This window comes from Phoca vitulina, unplaced genomic scaffold (assembly GCF_004348235.1).
Source record: "Phoca vitulina isolate PV1807 unplaced genomic scaffold, GSC_HSeal_1.0 scaffold89, whole genome shotgun sequence".
NCBI classification, from domain to species: Eukaryota; Metazoa; Chordata; class Mammalia; order Carnivora; family Phocidae; genus Phoca; species Phoca vitulina.
Window position 1 is genome coordinate 2424525 of NW_022589792.1, and position 14398 is coordinate 2438922.

Below are 14398 nucleotides of genomic sequence, written 5' to 3' on the forward strand. Positions count from 1 at the left end.
TGTCTCTCTCTGTCAAATAAATAAAATCTTAAAAAAATAAAAATAAAAATAAAAAAAAAAGTTACTTCCCCAGAGCAGCCCTCTGACCATCATGTCCTTTTCCTCACCATTTTCCCTCACATCACCCTAATTTTATTCATGACACTTAGGAATGCTTAAACTTATCATGTTCACTTCTATATTAATCTTGTTTATTGTCTGCTTCCCTTCTCTAAATGCTAGTCCCAAAAGGGCAGGAATTTTTCTCTCATTCGTTGCTGTGTCCCCAGTGCCTAGGACAGGGCCTGGCATATAAGAGGTGCTCAAGAAGTATTTTTCAAATAGGCTCTTGTTTCATTTGCACAAACGCACATTGACATGTCAACTCAGGAGGCCAATATGGGGCTCTGTGTTGGTCTCTGCGGTCGGGAGAGAAATCACTCTGGCACCTTCTCCCTCAAAGAGCCCTGCCCTCCAGGCATAACGAAGGGTGCAGGTGAGGCTGCTGATGAGGGACTCGTCCCACCCAACATTTGCTTCTCCAGGGGGTGACAGGGCTTGCAGACAGCAGCTGCTGGTCCACGCTGACCTCTATCCTTTTGCCCCTTTGCCTTCCAGAAGGATTTGCCTCTGCCCCGGAAAAGCAGCAGGTGAGCCTTGGGGAAAGGAAAGATGCGCGGGGCTGGCGGTCCCTTCTCGAGCCCGGGTGGGGGCGCCAGGGGCGCGCGCGGGCGGGGCCTGGCGCGCTGGGGCACAGCAGCGCCCCCTCCCGGCGGGCGGCAGTGGCACGGCCCTCCCTTCCCCCGCCCTCCCCTGCCCGCTGCGGCTTCAGCCTCCGCCCCGCGCGCTCGCTCCCCGCGCTGCCGCCGCCACTGCCGCACCTGCCACCATGTCGCCGCCGCCGGGTCATGTCTGACTCTCTCTGGACCGCGCTTTCCAATTTCTCGATGCCCTCCTTCCCTGGCGGCAGTATGTTCCGCCGCACCAAGAGGTAGAACCCCATCCCTCAGACCCTGACCCGGCCCTCCCCACCAAAGCCGCCCCTCTGGCCGCTGCCGCAGGGCGGGGCCCGGGATGCTGCACCCGGTCCAGCTGCGCCAGAGGTGCCCGTGCGGCCCCTTCCTGAGGGGGGATGGGGCTGAATTGGGGACTGTGTGGGCCGAGACTGGGGGGACTGTATGCCGGAGAGGACCGCCACGGGGCGGGGGGGGGAGGAGGCTGCGCCGGGTGGGGGGTTGCGGCGCCTTTGTCTGCTGGCGCTGCGGACTCCGGCAACCCAGTGGGGGTAGGGGAAGAAGGGGAGGGTGGGAGACTTGGCACCCTCGGAACAATAGCCGCAGCCTGGCCTCCCCCCCACCCCCATGCCGCGTGTTCCCGGCCTCGCTAATATGCTCAGTCACTGTGGCGGGGAGTGAGGGGAATGGAGGGGCTGGGGGCTCCCTCTTCAGAAGCTGGGATCCTGAGGGGCAGAGGGAAAGGGGGGGCTTTATCATAGCCCAAACTACCCCCCACCAAGAACACAGCCTCATACGGAAAATAGTGACACACAGCGTCACGTAGGACATGATGTCACACACATACACACACTACAGCCCCAGTGGCCCAGATACACCCTGGAGCCATCACGCATGCAGTGGCCATAGGTCCGAGTCATGCCCAGACACACAGGGACCCCCCAGCATCACACACAGACGAGTAAGCTCACAGGTACAGTGTTGGGTACACCCAGTAAGATGTCACATGCATGGTAACACACACACACACACACGCACACACGATTCTGGCACCTAAGATGCACACAGACACATGTATGGCAATGACATCCATGCACCCAACAGTGTCACAGCACATCATATCACCTAAGCATGTCACATGCAGTGTTACATGGATGCAGAATAAATGACACAGGGAATCTTGCAGAGATAGAGAGACACAGAATCACACATGGAAGGCTCATCTAGGGAATGTCACACATGGTGGCAGGTTCAAACACGCCCAGTGTCACAGGGTGTGAAACTCAGACACGATAGATGCTACACGTGGATACATGAGGTGAATGTCACATACGCAAGGGCAGGATATCACATAGACTTAGAACGCCGCACAAAGACATAGACACATGCAGCAGAAATCATACACGCATGTGGTACAGCACACAATGGCACACAGCCGTGGACAAGTGGCATTACACACTGTGCCACACAGACACACAAAGGTACAGGTTGTATCACATAAGATAAACCCAACCCAGTGCTGAGCTCACACCCTGGGTGCCTACATGTGCATACATACAGAGAATGTCATGCACAGCCCCAAAGACACACGTGCACTCAGTATCTCCCATGGTGTCACATGGACAGCATGTCTATTATTCCATGACTGACGCTGTGCTCACATGGTCACACATGCTGAGACCTCTGTCACCTCCTCCACTGAGCAATCCCCTGGGGGCACCTCCAAGCACCCACAGATAGGGGACAGGTGGGGATCTGAGATGGGAAGGTGGACGGTTGGGTTCACAAACTCACTGGGCTGTGGCCTGGCCCGGTCCCCTTGCCTCGCCTTCCGCGCAGCTGCCGCACCAGTAACCGGAAAAGCCTCATCTTGACCAGCACTTCGCCCACGCTGCCGCGACCCCACTCCCCACTGCCTGGACACCTGGGTGAGACAGGTGGTGGGTATGGACCAGACTAGAAGAGGTGTGGCCACCTGTTAGGGGCGTGGCCACAGCCTAAGGGAGGGGCCACAGGCGAAGGGTGTGTTCATGCCGCAGGACTGGGCCGAGCCTGGACAGAGGAAGAGCCGGATTGGGCAAAGGGCGGGACCATCCTTGTGTGGCCTTGGTCAGTCGGCTGAGGGACAGGCATTGGTGGGCAGAGGCTCAGACGGAGCTAGATTGAAAAGAGGACGGGGCTGAAGGGAGGAACCATACCTGAGGAGCGGGGCCATCCCTGATGAAGACAGAACCGGCCTGGAGGGGGGCTGGGCTGACTCGGTAACTTAGGGAAGCGGGGCCACAGCTAAGGGGGCGTGGTCCACTCATACGTGGGTGTGGGTAGACTAAAGTGGGGAGGAGCTGGTGTTTGCAACCCTCTTTGAGGATTGGAAGGCCTGGTGGGATTGCTTCCCACACCAAGCCTTAAAATCACCCTCTTTCCGCCACAGGTAGCAGTCCCCTGGACAGCCCCCGCAACTTCTCCCCCAACACCCCCGCCCACTTCTCGTTTGCCTCCTCCCGAAGGTGAGTCCCTCTCTCCAGGGCCCTAGAACCCTGGCCGGACCCTCCCGACCCACCGTCTGGGCCACCATCTGTTCCCCTCCTAATTGCACCTGAGCCAGGGCCCGAGGGACGCGCAGAGTGCCCCAACGTCCCAGCGGGAATAAGCGCCTGGCCTTAGGGGCGGGGTCTATGAGAAGGCGGGGCCAACCTCCTCTCAGGAATCAGAGGAGGAGTGGGACTTCCTCTGCCTTGGAGCGAAAGCGCCTGCGCCCTGAGCCCAGGGTCTCAGTCTCCCTAGCCTCTAGTTCCTGGCCGGGCGTTTCCATAGCAACAGGACAGGGAGCGGAGATGAGGTGCGCAAGCGCAGACTTCATGATGCCCACCGAGGGACTCTTGATCTCCAACAAGAGGAAGGGCACCTGGGGCTATTTCTCGAGGGGCCCAAGAGGAGGAATTTCAGGTGTCCCTACTGGGGTCTTTGGGGGTTTCTGGAGTGTCGCTAATGAATTTCCTCGGGCTTTTGGCGAAATTGGGGGAGGCAAAAAGATTCCTCCAATGTGTTTTGGAGAAACTTCTGGGAGTCACCAGGATGTTTGGGCGGGTCTCTTTTTCTTTAAACTTTATTCATTCTAAAAACGTTGTCTGAACACGTGCTGTGATCTGGGAATTGAGCATAACAGGTGAATGACACTCCGTCTCTATCTTCGGAGTTAAGTTGGGGTGGCATACCAGAAAACCTGGATCACCGCAAAGGCTGGTGAAGGCTGTCGTGTGGGACTCACACGGGACTGTGGGGACAGAGGATGGCTCCCTGGGGTGGGTGGGGAAGACCCCCTTGGCTGTGGAATTCAGCTGAGGGCAACAGGGAGCCAGAAAATGGCTCTAAGATTGGGCTTGGTGCAGTTGCCTGGGCTGGGAGGGCACTGCCTGGAGGGAGGAATGAGGGACGAGTCTCGTGCACGGGAGTGTGTGTCCCTGTGATGTGCGATCTGTGTGCTGATGTGGATGTGCGAGTATGAGTCTGTGAGACTATGAAAATGTGAGGCAGCCCGTGCCTACACATGTGTCCGTAGGGGTGTGCATCAGTGTGCGAATGTGAACATGTGTGAGTGTGTACGTGTACATTTGTAAATGTGTGTGAATATGTGAGGGAGCATGCCCTTCCAGGAATGTCTCCGTGTGAGTGTGCAATCTGGTGGGAGTGTGAATGAATGTGTGGCTGTGTGGGAGTTCGAATGTGTGACTGAGTGCGTGAGGGTTCTGAAATGTGTCTGTGTGAATGTGGAAGGGTAGAAAGTGTGTGGGGGAGTGTGTGTCTTTGTGTCAGAGGGTGAATACTGGGTCTCTACGTGTATGTGTTTATATGTGAGCGCATATCTGGTTTTGCATGTGTGTGGGTGTTAGTGTAGGAAAGTGTGATATTTGGATCCGCGTAGGGGACAGTGAGTGTGTGTGAGTGTGTTGAGGAGTCATGTGTGAATGTGTGTGACTGTCAGTGTGTGAATTTGACCACACTAGTCGCAACAACACTAGTGGGTGTGGACATGAGAGTGATCACGTCTGTGTGTGTGTGTGTGTGTATGTTTGAGGGAGGGGCCTTTCTTCTCTGAAAAGACTCAAGTGGTCTCACTCTGAGCGCTTTCTCATTGGGGGCAACTATTGGGACTCCTTTGGATTGATTTCCCTGAGTGGGCTTTTTCTGGTCCTCCTCGGGGTTCGCTTTGGAGGCTTGTTTGATGTGAGGATGACAGGAAAGGAGGATCATCGTAAGGAGCAGAGGAGACTGATCTTTGCTCCAGGTCCCTGGTGCCTGGCTGCAAGACTTCCTTTTTACCCCCTTGGCTCTGAGGGCCTTTTGGAATCTCAGGCAGAGCACAGATATATCCCCGCATCCCTTACCCTGGTGGTGGCCAATGGCTTCTATCACACCCTGAGGAGTGGGGGGACAAGTGGGGCCTTGCAGCCTCTGAACATCTTGGCTGGGTTCCAGGGCGGACGGACGCCGTTGGTCTCTGGCTTCGCTTCCTTCGTCTGGCTATGGCACCAACACACCCAGCTCCACCGTCTCGGTGAGTTGGCAGGTGGGCAAGTGGGTGGGAGCTTCAGGGAAGCCCTGCAACCTGAAGGCCCACAGCCAGGCCAGTGGTCAGGCTGACCTTAAGGAGAGTTTGGGGTTTTTCTTGTTTTCCAAGATGTCACCCGTCCATCTATTGGCAAGTTACAGGTCCCCTCGAAAGCCCTGTTCTCCACCCTCAACGTATCTTCTTGGGGGTCCTACTCATCACCGACTTATTTTACAGATAAAGATATTAAGGCTCATGTGTTGAGCCACTTGCCCAAGGGGCTCAGCTGGCCAAGGTCAGCACACCCTTCACCCAGAACACATTTGCTCCACCACTGCAATATCCAAAGTCTCTCTCTCTCCATCTGCTCCCTTTTCTACCTATGTCTCTGGTTCACTCATCCATCCATTGGTATGATGTTCAGTAGACGTTTATGTGACTGTCACATGGTGGGTGGGCTCTATAAGCTGGGCCGGGATCCAAGGACTGATGAAGCCCTCATGAGGGGAGACAGAGCAGTAAGAAGACATTTGCAACACGGGGTGGTGGGAGCTGTTATGGGAGTAGCACCAGGCGCGGTGATAGCAATATAGGGGGGACCTGATTCAGCTGGGGGGAGGGTCAAGGAAGGCTTCCTGGAAGACGTGGAATTGAAGCCAAGACAAAGGAGCAGCAGGAGTTTGGCAGGTGGAAGAAGGAAAGGAAGGGTGTTTCAGGAAGGGGACAAGGGAACAGCATGTGTAAACTCCCAGGGGCAACAGACAACTTGTTGCCTTTGGAAAGCTGAAGATAGCTTTGAGTGGCTGGAGCTTTGGGCTGGAAGTGGAGGAACGGGGATGAGGCAGGCAGCACCCTTGGTCATACTGGGGCTTCTCAGCCAGGGCAGGGAAGTAGATCTTATTCTAAATGTGGTGGGAAGCCATACAAAGTCTTTTTTGCTTTATATTAAATTATACTAAAATTTCAGCCTGAAATATTTGAAATTGTGGTTCTGTAGATCATAGGTTATGTGCATTGAAAAAATTATTTTAATAGACTCTGATGGGATGGGGAGTGAGTGATGTAATGTTTCAAAGGATCCTTCTGCCTGCAGAATCCAGTGGATATCCTTGTTTTCTCCACTGATATCTGTGGGTCTGTGTTTGTGCATGTTAGGTCCTGACTAGGGACCAAGCAGAACCAAGATCTTCCCATCAACGAGCAGACAGCAATAAAAATTAGTAGTAAAGATATAGTAAGGCAGGAGATAAATATGGCAAGAAGAAACAAGATAGGGCAGGGATAGGGAATGATGGATGTGTATTCAGAGGGATGAATGTCACCCAGAGAGGTGACATTTAAGCAAAGGTGTGAAGGAGGAATGATCAGTAGTAGATATGCTCCAGGCAGAGGGAACAGTCAGTGCAAAGGCCCCGAGGCAGGGTGTGTGTGGCTTGTTCAAAGACCATCAAGGAGGACTGTGCAGCTGGAGCAGAGTAAATGATGGGGAGAGTGGGAGGAGGTGACGGCAGAGAGATAGGACCCAATCTTGCAGGATGTTGTGGGTCTTGGGAAGGACTTCAGGGTCCACCCTGAGTAAGGTGGGAGCCATGGAGGGTTCTGAACAGAGGAGGGATGTGACTTGACTCAGGTTTTAAACAGGCTCCCACTGGCCACATCTGTGTGAGTGTCACAGTTCTCATCCGTGTCTGTCCCTGTCCCCCTGTCTGTCTCCAGGAGTCCCAACCTGGACCCTGGGATCCAAGGATCATAAACCAGGTCCTGATCCCGACCCTGCCCAGTGGCCCATCAGCCCCAGGAGTCCCAGCCCAGGGTCGTGAGATGTGGGGGGACCGCGGTGGCTCTGACCCCGGCCCCGCTCCTCCCCGCAGTCTTCCTGCTCCTCCCAGGAGCGTCTGCACCAGCTGCCTTACCAGCCCACCGTGGATGAGCTCCACTTCCTCTCCAAACACTTTGGCAGCACCGAGAGCATCACTGACGAGGATGGTGGCCGCCGCTCTCCTGCCGTGCGGCCTCGCTCGCGGAGCCTCAGGTGGGCAGACACCCCCCCACACCCACCCAAGCTGATGATCTGGGGGTCTGTGTACTGCGAGACCCCTGTCCGCGTGATTAAACGAGTTGCAACACGATGGGTGAAGTTTTACCGGGGTTGGGGGGGGGTGGGGAGGAATCTGGTGCCTGGCTGTTTTCGGAGGCAGGGGGCTGGACAGGATGGGCTCCTCTCCCCGCAGCCCCGGGCGCTCCCCCTCTTCCTACGACAACGAGATCGTGATGATGAACCATGTCTACAAGGAGAGGTTCCCGAAGGTGAGGCGGGGCGGGGGGCGGCCGCTGGGAGGCCGGGCGGCGGGAGCCCTCGCTCGCCTTAGCTCCGCGCGCCCCCTGGTGGCCGGCGCGCGCAGCGCAGGCTCCTGGTGGCCACTGCCTCCAGGCGCAGCCCCGTGCCGGCACCCCCGCCCCGCCTCTGTCCCTCCCGCAGGCCACCGCGCAGATGGAGGAGAAGCTGCGCGATTTCGCCCGCGCCTACGAACCTGACAGCGTGCTGCCGCTGGCCGACGGCGTGCTCAGCTTCATCCACCACCAGATCATCGAGTTGGCCCGGGACTGCTTGACCAAGTCGCGAGACGGCCTCATCACCACCGTCTACTTCTACGAATTGCAGGAGAACCTGGAGAAGCTGCTGCAGGACGTGAGTGCACGGGAGGCTGGCCTCATTCGTGCCCGATGCCTTCCTTCACCCCACTTCCATTCAGAGGGCGCCTACCGCGTGCCAGGCGCCGGCGTGGAGCTGAGATTCCAGGGGTGGACAAGAAAGACGTGCTCCCCAAGAGAAGGCCGTGGTCTGCGGCTAGATCTGATGGGCGCGGCAAGAATTTAACCTCCCTCACCTCCTTCAGGTCTTTACTCTCAGGTGGCCTCTAGACCCCCTTATTTAAAATGTAAACCTCTGCTCAAACTCACCACCCACTGTCTCTTTAGTTTTCTCCTTAGCACTTAGCACCATCCAGCATGATGTATTTTTTTTTTTTTGTCTTATTTCTTGTCTCACTTACTGAAATTACGAAGCAACTGCTGTATGCTGGGGTACTGGGAACCCAGCAGTGAACAAACCAGAGAAATATTCCTGCCCTCTTGGGGCTGATACTCTTTTTTTTTTTTTAAGATTTTGTGTATTTATTTGAGGAAGAGAGGGAGAGTGCAAGCGAGAGAGAGCACAGGGGAGGGGCAGAGGGGGAGGGAGAGAGAGAGAGAGAGAGAATCTCAAGCCGACTCCCCGCTGAGCAGGGATCATGACCTGAGATCATGACCTGAGCTGAAATCAAGAGTCTGACACTTAACCAACTGAACCACTCAGGCGCCCCTCTTTTTTTTTTTTTTTTTTTTAAAGATTTTATTTATTTGACAGAGAGAGACACAGTGAGAGAGGGAACACAAGCAGGGGGAGTGGGAGAGGGAGAAGCAGGCTTCCCGCTGAGCAGGGAGCCCGTCGCGGGGCTTGATCCCAGGACCCTGAGATTATGACCTGAGCCGAAGGCAGACGCTTAACTGACTGAGCCACCCAGGCGCCCCCCCTTTTTTTTTTTTAAGATTTTTATTTATTTTTGACAGAAAGAGAGAGTGTACAAGCAGGTGGAGCAGCAGGCAGAGGGAGGGGGAGAAGCAGGCTCCTTGCTCAGCAGGGAGCCCGATGCGGGGCTCGATCCCAGGACACTGGGATCATGACCTGAGCCGAAGGCAGACGCTTAACCGTCTGAGCCACCCAGGCGCCCCCCCCCCTTTTTTTTAATTGTATTTATTTATCCATTTTAGAGAGAGAGAGAGAGCAAGGGGAGGAGCAGAGGAAGAGGGACAAGCAGACTCCCCACTGAGCGGGGAGCTGGCAGGGGTTTGATCTCATGAGGCAGAGATCATGACCTGAACCGAAATGAAATCAAGAGTCCAACGCTTAACTGACTAAACCATCCAGGCGCCCCCTTGGGGCTGATATTCTAATGTGGGAGGTGGATAGGAAACATGGAAACAGACAAATCAAGGAATTCCTCGATTTCAGCTGATGCTTAGGGCTATGAAGCAAATAGGGCAACTTGACAGAGTGTCAGGGGCTGCCTTGTAATGTCCAGGAGGCCTCCCCGGAGGAGGTGACATTGAAATTGGGGCAAGAATAATGAGGAAATGACAGTTATGAGAAATGCTGGGGGAAATGTGTGCTGAGCAGGGTGAAGAGCCAGACGTGAGAATGGAGTCTGGGAAATTCCAGGAGCACAGAAGCCAAGTGAAATGAAGTTGGATAAGGGCACAAGGACCAAAATACAGAGCTTTGGGCTGTAGGCCCCCACTCAGACCTAAAGGGCAGTACATTGGTATCATTATGGGTTTTAGCATCAGATCTGGTTTGAGTCTAGATTCTGCCACTAGGTTCATAGGATTTGAGGGCACAGACTCCAAATGGCCTAGATTCATATCTAGCTCATCACTTACTGTGCAGCCTTTGCCAAGTTACTTAACCTCTCTGCGCCTCAGTCCTTCTGCTATAAGAAGGGAATTTGCTCATTCATTAACTCCACAAATATTCATCAAGCACCTATTTGGGCCTCCCACTGCCCTAGAAGCTGGAGGATTACCTAGAAATAAAACAAACAAAAGTCCCTGCCCTCAGGAAGCTGACATTCTAATAGGAAGAGTCAGAAGATAAATAATAGGCATCAGGACTGGGACTAGGATGAGGCAAGTGATTCACCCCCCAAAAAACATTAATTATTGAAAAAATTAAAGAGTAGGTGTATTAAAACTTAACATTATTTTAAGTATTTTTCAAAAAAATTTTTAAAGATTTTTTATTTATTTATTTGACAGAGAGAGCACAAGTAGGGGGAGCAGCTGAGGGAGAGGGAGAAGCAGGCTCCCCGCTGAGCAGGGAGCCCCATGCGGGGCTCGATCCCAGGACCCTGAGATCATGACCTGAGCTGAAAGTAGATGCTTAACGACTTGAGCCACCCAGGTGCCCCAAGTATTTTATTTATAATCAAACCAGAATTTGTTAGAATTTTACTTTCCTGCTTTTAATGAAAACAAACTCATCAATAATATTTTCATTAAAACTGTTAATCACTGAGGGGCTCCTTGGTGGCTCTGTTGGTTAAGTGTAAAACTCTTGATTTCAGCTCAGGTCATGATCTCAGGGTCATGAGATGGAGCCCGGCATAGGGCTCCATGTTCAGTGCAGAGTCTACTTGAGATTCTCTCTCCCGCTCCCTCTTCCCTCTCCCCCCTCTCCCCCTCAAATAAATAAATCCAACTTTAAAAAAATCATTGAGAAACCATGTATAGATTGCCACACACTATTCCTTTTGCTTCAAGCTCCAATATGGCTTGGCACAACCCTACTGGATCCTATCCTTATTTAAATTTTGTTATTTTGCTTATCATAGATCTTTTGCATTATTTTTTCAAATACTGCATTAAAATATCAGTTATCTTGAAGACTGAGATTTTTGGCATCAAGGTGAATGTCTCATTGCCTCACCCTGGTCTTGGCCCTGAGAGGCATGATAGAGAAATTTATATGTGGCTTTTTAGAAGGGGCTTCATGGGGTAGAAAACAGGAGAAGTAGAGTAGGGTAATAGCGATTGAGGATGCAGTCAGGAGGTGGGGTGTGGGTGTGATTTTTAGAGTGGGGTGGTGGGGTCAGGGGAGGGCTCCATGAGGAGGTGACAATGGAGCAGAGACCGAAGGAGCAGAAGTAGGGAGCTGCCCAGGGACTGGAGAGGAGAGAATGCCAGGCAGAGGGATTCTAATTTGGCCTGGAATATAGGGTTGTTTTGAAGATGAATTGAATGAGTGAAGGTTTTAGGACAGCGGGGCCTATAATCATCACCATCATTTTTTTAAAAAGATTTATTTATTTAGGGATGCCTGGGTTGCTCAGTCAGTTAAGTGTCTGCCTTTGGCTCGGGTCATGGTCCTGGGGTCCTGGGATCAAGTCCCACTTTGGGCTATTTGCTCAGTGGGGAGCCTGCTTCTCCCTCTGCATGCCGCTCCCCCTGCTTGTGCGCTCTCTCTCTCCCTCTGACAAATAAATAAAGTCTTTTTTTTTTTTAAGATTTTATTTATTTATTTGACAGAGAGAGACACAGCGAGAGAGGGAACACAAGCAGGGGGAGTGGGAGAGGGAGAAGCAGGCTTCCCTCCAAGCAGGGAGCCCGATGCAGGGCTCGATCCCAGGACCCTGGGATCATGACTTGAGCCGAAGGCAGACGCTTAGCGACTGAGCCACCCAGGCGCCCCAGATAAATAAAGTCTTAAAAAAAAGATTTATTTATTTATTTGAGAGAGGTAGAGAGAGAGCGTGCGCACGTGAGTGGGGGGAGGGGCAGAGGAAGAGAATTCTCAAGCTGACTCTGCCCTGGGCATGGAGCCCATCATGGGGCTCGATCTCAAAACTCATGAGATCAGGACCTGAGCCCAAACCAAGAGTCCGATGCTCAGCCAACTGGGCCACCCTGGAGCCCCCATCATCATAATTTTTACCGTGTGGCCTTGGCCTTAGTTTTCTCACTCATAAAATGGGACAACAGCAGCAGTGTGTGGGGTTGGGAGAGGGGCCTGGCTAAAGCAGAGCACCTGTGAACCGCTCCCTGACCACCGCCACTGTGCCCGCCACCCCAGGCCTATGAACGCTCCGAGAGCATGGAAGTAGCCTTCGTCACTCAGCTGGTCAAGAAGCTGCTCATTATCATCTCGCGCCCCGCGAGGCTGCTGGAGTGTCTGGTGAGGGGGCTGGGCATGGGCAGGGGGGAGGGTTGGGGGGCGGTCTTGGACCCGCTGCCAGCCCGTCCCTGCCCTGCCTTAGGAATTCAACCCCGAGGAGTTCTACCACCTGCTGGAGGCGGCGGAGGGCCACGCCAAGGAGGGCCACCTTGTCAAGACCGACATCCCCCGCTACATCATCCGCCAGCTGGGCCTCACCCGTGACCCCTTTCCAGGTGCCAGCTGGTGGGCGCAGGGGGCTGTGGGTGGACCCGCCCGGACCCCTGCCTCTGCTCACTCTCAGTCCCTTCCTAGATGTGGTGCACCTGGAGGAACAGGACAGCGGTGGCTCCAACACACCCGAGCAGGACGACCTGTCTGAGGTAAGGCCAGGAGGGCCAGCGGTCAGCACTCTGGTTCTGGCCGGGACTCTTGGTTCCCGCTCCGAGCCTCAGTTTCCCCATCTGAGAAATGGGCTAATAATAACAGCTGTTCCTCCATGGGCTTTTTTCTTTTCATGGTCAAATACACATAATACACACCCATGTACACATGGTACATAAAATGTGCCATTTTAACCATTTTAAAACATTTTTTAAAAGATTTTTTATTTATTCGAGAGTGTGAGAGAGAGGTGGAGATAGAAGCAGAAGGAGAGGGACAAGCAGGCTTGGTGTTGAGTATGGAGCCCCACGTGGGGCTTGATCAAACCACCCTGAGATCATGACCTGAGCTGAAACCAAGAGTTGGATGCTTAACAGACTGAGCCACCCAGGCACCCCCATTTTAACCATTTTAAAATAAACAATTCATTGGGTTTTAGTACATTCACAATGTTGTGTGGCCATCACCTCTCTCTAGTTCTGGAACATTTTCATTACCCCCAAAAGGAAACCATGTCCCCATTAAGCAGTTTCTCCCCATTCCCCCTCCCCCCACCAGCCCCTGGCAACCACTAATCTGCATTCTGACTATAGATTTGCCTATTCTGGATATTTCATATAAATTTCCTATTTCACAGAAATGTATATTTCCTATACATTTCATATAAATTCACTTTCACTCTGTGGCCTTTTGCATCTGGCATAACATTTTCAAGGTTCATCCATATTGTAACATGAAATCAGTGCTTCATTCCTTTTTATGGCTGAATAATATTCCATCATAGGGATCCACCATATTTGTTTGTCCGTTGTCGGTGGATGGATATTTGGGTTGTTTCTATCTTTTGGTTGTATGAATAGTGCTGCTATGAACATTTGTGTACAAGTGTTTGGACAACTGTTTCAGCTCTTTTGAGTATATACCCAGGAGCAGAATTGCTGGTCATATGGTAATTGTGGGGAGCCCTGCATGGGGTTTTGAGTAGGTTGGATGTCTCTCTGTGTTAACAGCTCAGCATAGTGAAAATTGCCATAATCCCACCTCTAAGCCAGCCACACTTTGACAGATGTCCCCATGTCACATACTGGCCACACATGTGTTTTTGCTGAACTGTGCAGTGTTTTTTATTTTATTTTATTTATTTATTTATTTTTTAAAGATTTTATTTATTTATTTGACAGAGAGAGACACAGCGAGAGAGGGAATACAAGCAGGGGGAATGGGAGAGGGAGAAGCAGGCTTCCCGCGGAGCAGGGAGCCCGATGTGGGGCTCGATCCCAGGACCCTGGGATCATGACCTGAGCCGAAGGCAGACGCTTAATGACTGAGCCACCCAGGCGCCCCTGTGCAGTGTTTTTTAAAAATTTGAAGCAAAATATAGAGAGGAGATGATTTTGACTCAAAATCTGAGTGTGGGCCTTCTTTTGAAAAATCAGAGGTTCTAATAACACGGTTGTGGAGCCAGCTGGCACTAAGTGGGGGCTGGCTTGTGATAAGGGGTACCTGCCTCCCAGTCACCCATGGCCCCCACCTATCCTGCCTGGCCCCTGAAGGCATTTGAACTTGTAACACCCTTTGTTTCAAACTCTATCTATGAATTCTCACACATATACAAACACATCTTTCCTTTATATATATATTTAACAGAATCTCACTACCCATGCCATTTGTTTAATTTTTTGAATAGGTAATGGAATGACATCACTCAAAACTCTAAAACACTAAAAAGGTATTTATCTTTAATTGTTGTTTGTAGGATTCTACCTATTCCATTCAATCAAACTTGTTGAGTGATTCAAATCTTCCATCTCCCTATTCTTTTTTTTTTTTCCTGATTAATCTAATAGTTTCTGAGAAATATGTGTTAAATCCTGGTTTTCAGCAATTTCTTCCTGCAAGTCTATCAATTTTTTGTGTCAGATGTTTTTAGGCTACATTCTGAGGAGCATACACATTTAATATTTTTATATCACACATTCTTGTGTAATGTTTATGGAATGAATC

General features: G+C 52.1%; 1 protein-coding gene across 3 annotated transcripts in view; it reads left to right on the forward strand.

The window, feature by feature from the left end:
• The window catches only part of MAST1 (microtubule associated serine/threonine kinase 1), a 29800-nt gene that overhangs the window by 3975 nt on the left and 11427 nt on the right, over positions 1-14398 (forward strand). The window contains exons 2-11 of one of the 3 annotated variants that reach the window (XM_032396024.1): positions 601-629; positions 2553-2641; positions 3145-3220; positions 5190-5268; positions 7134-7294; positions 7494-7569; positions 7742-7951; positions 11930-12031; positions 12114-12246; positions 12326-12393. In XM_032396024.1, the coding sequence (XP_032251915.1) occupies positions 601-629; positions 2553-2641; positions 3145-3220; positions 5190-5268; positions 7134-7294; positions 7494-7569; positions 7742-7951; positions 11930-12031; positions 12114-12246; positions 12326-12393 (1023 nt within the window). Of the gene's footprint in view, positions 1-597; positions 630-818; positions 971-2552; positions 2642-3144; positions 3221-5189; positions 5269-7133; positions 7295-7493; positions 7570-7741; positions 7952-11929; positions 12032-12113; positions 12247-12325; positions 12394-14398 lie in introns of those variants that run through there. The other 2 variants (XM_032396023.1, XM_032396021.1) reach the window with 2 other exon arrangements.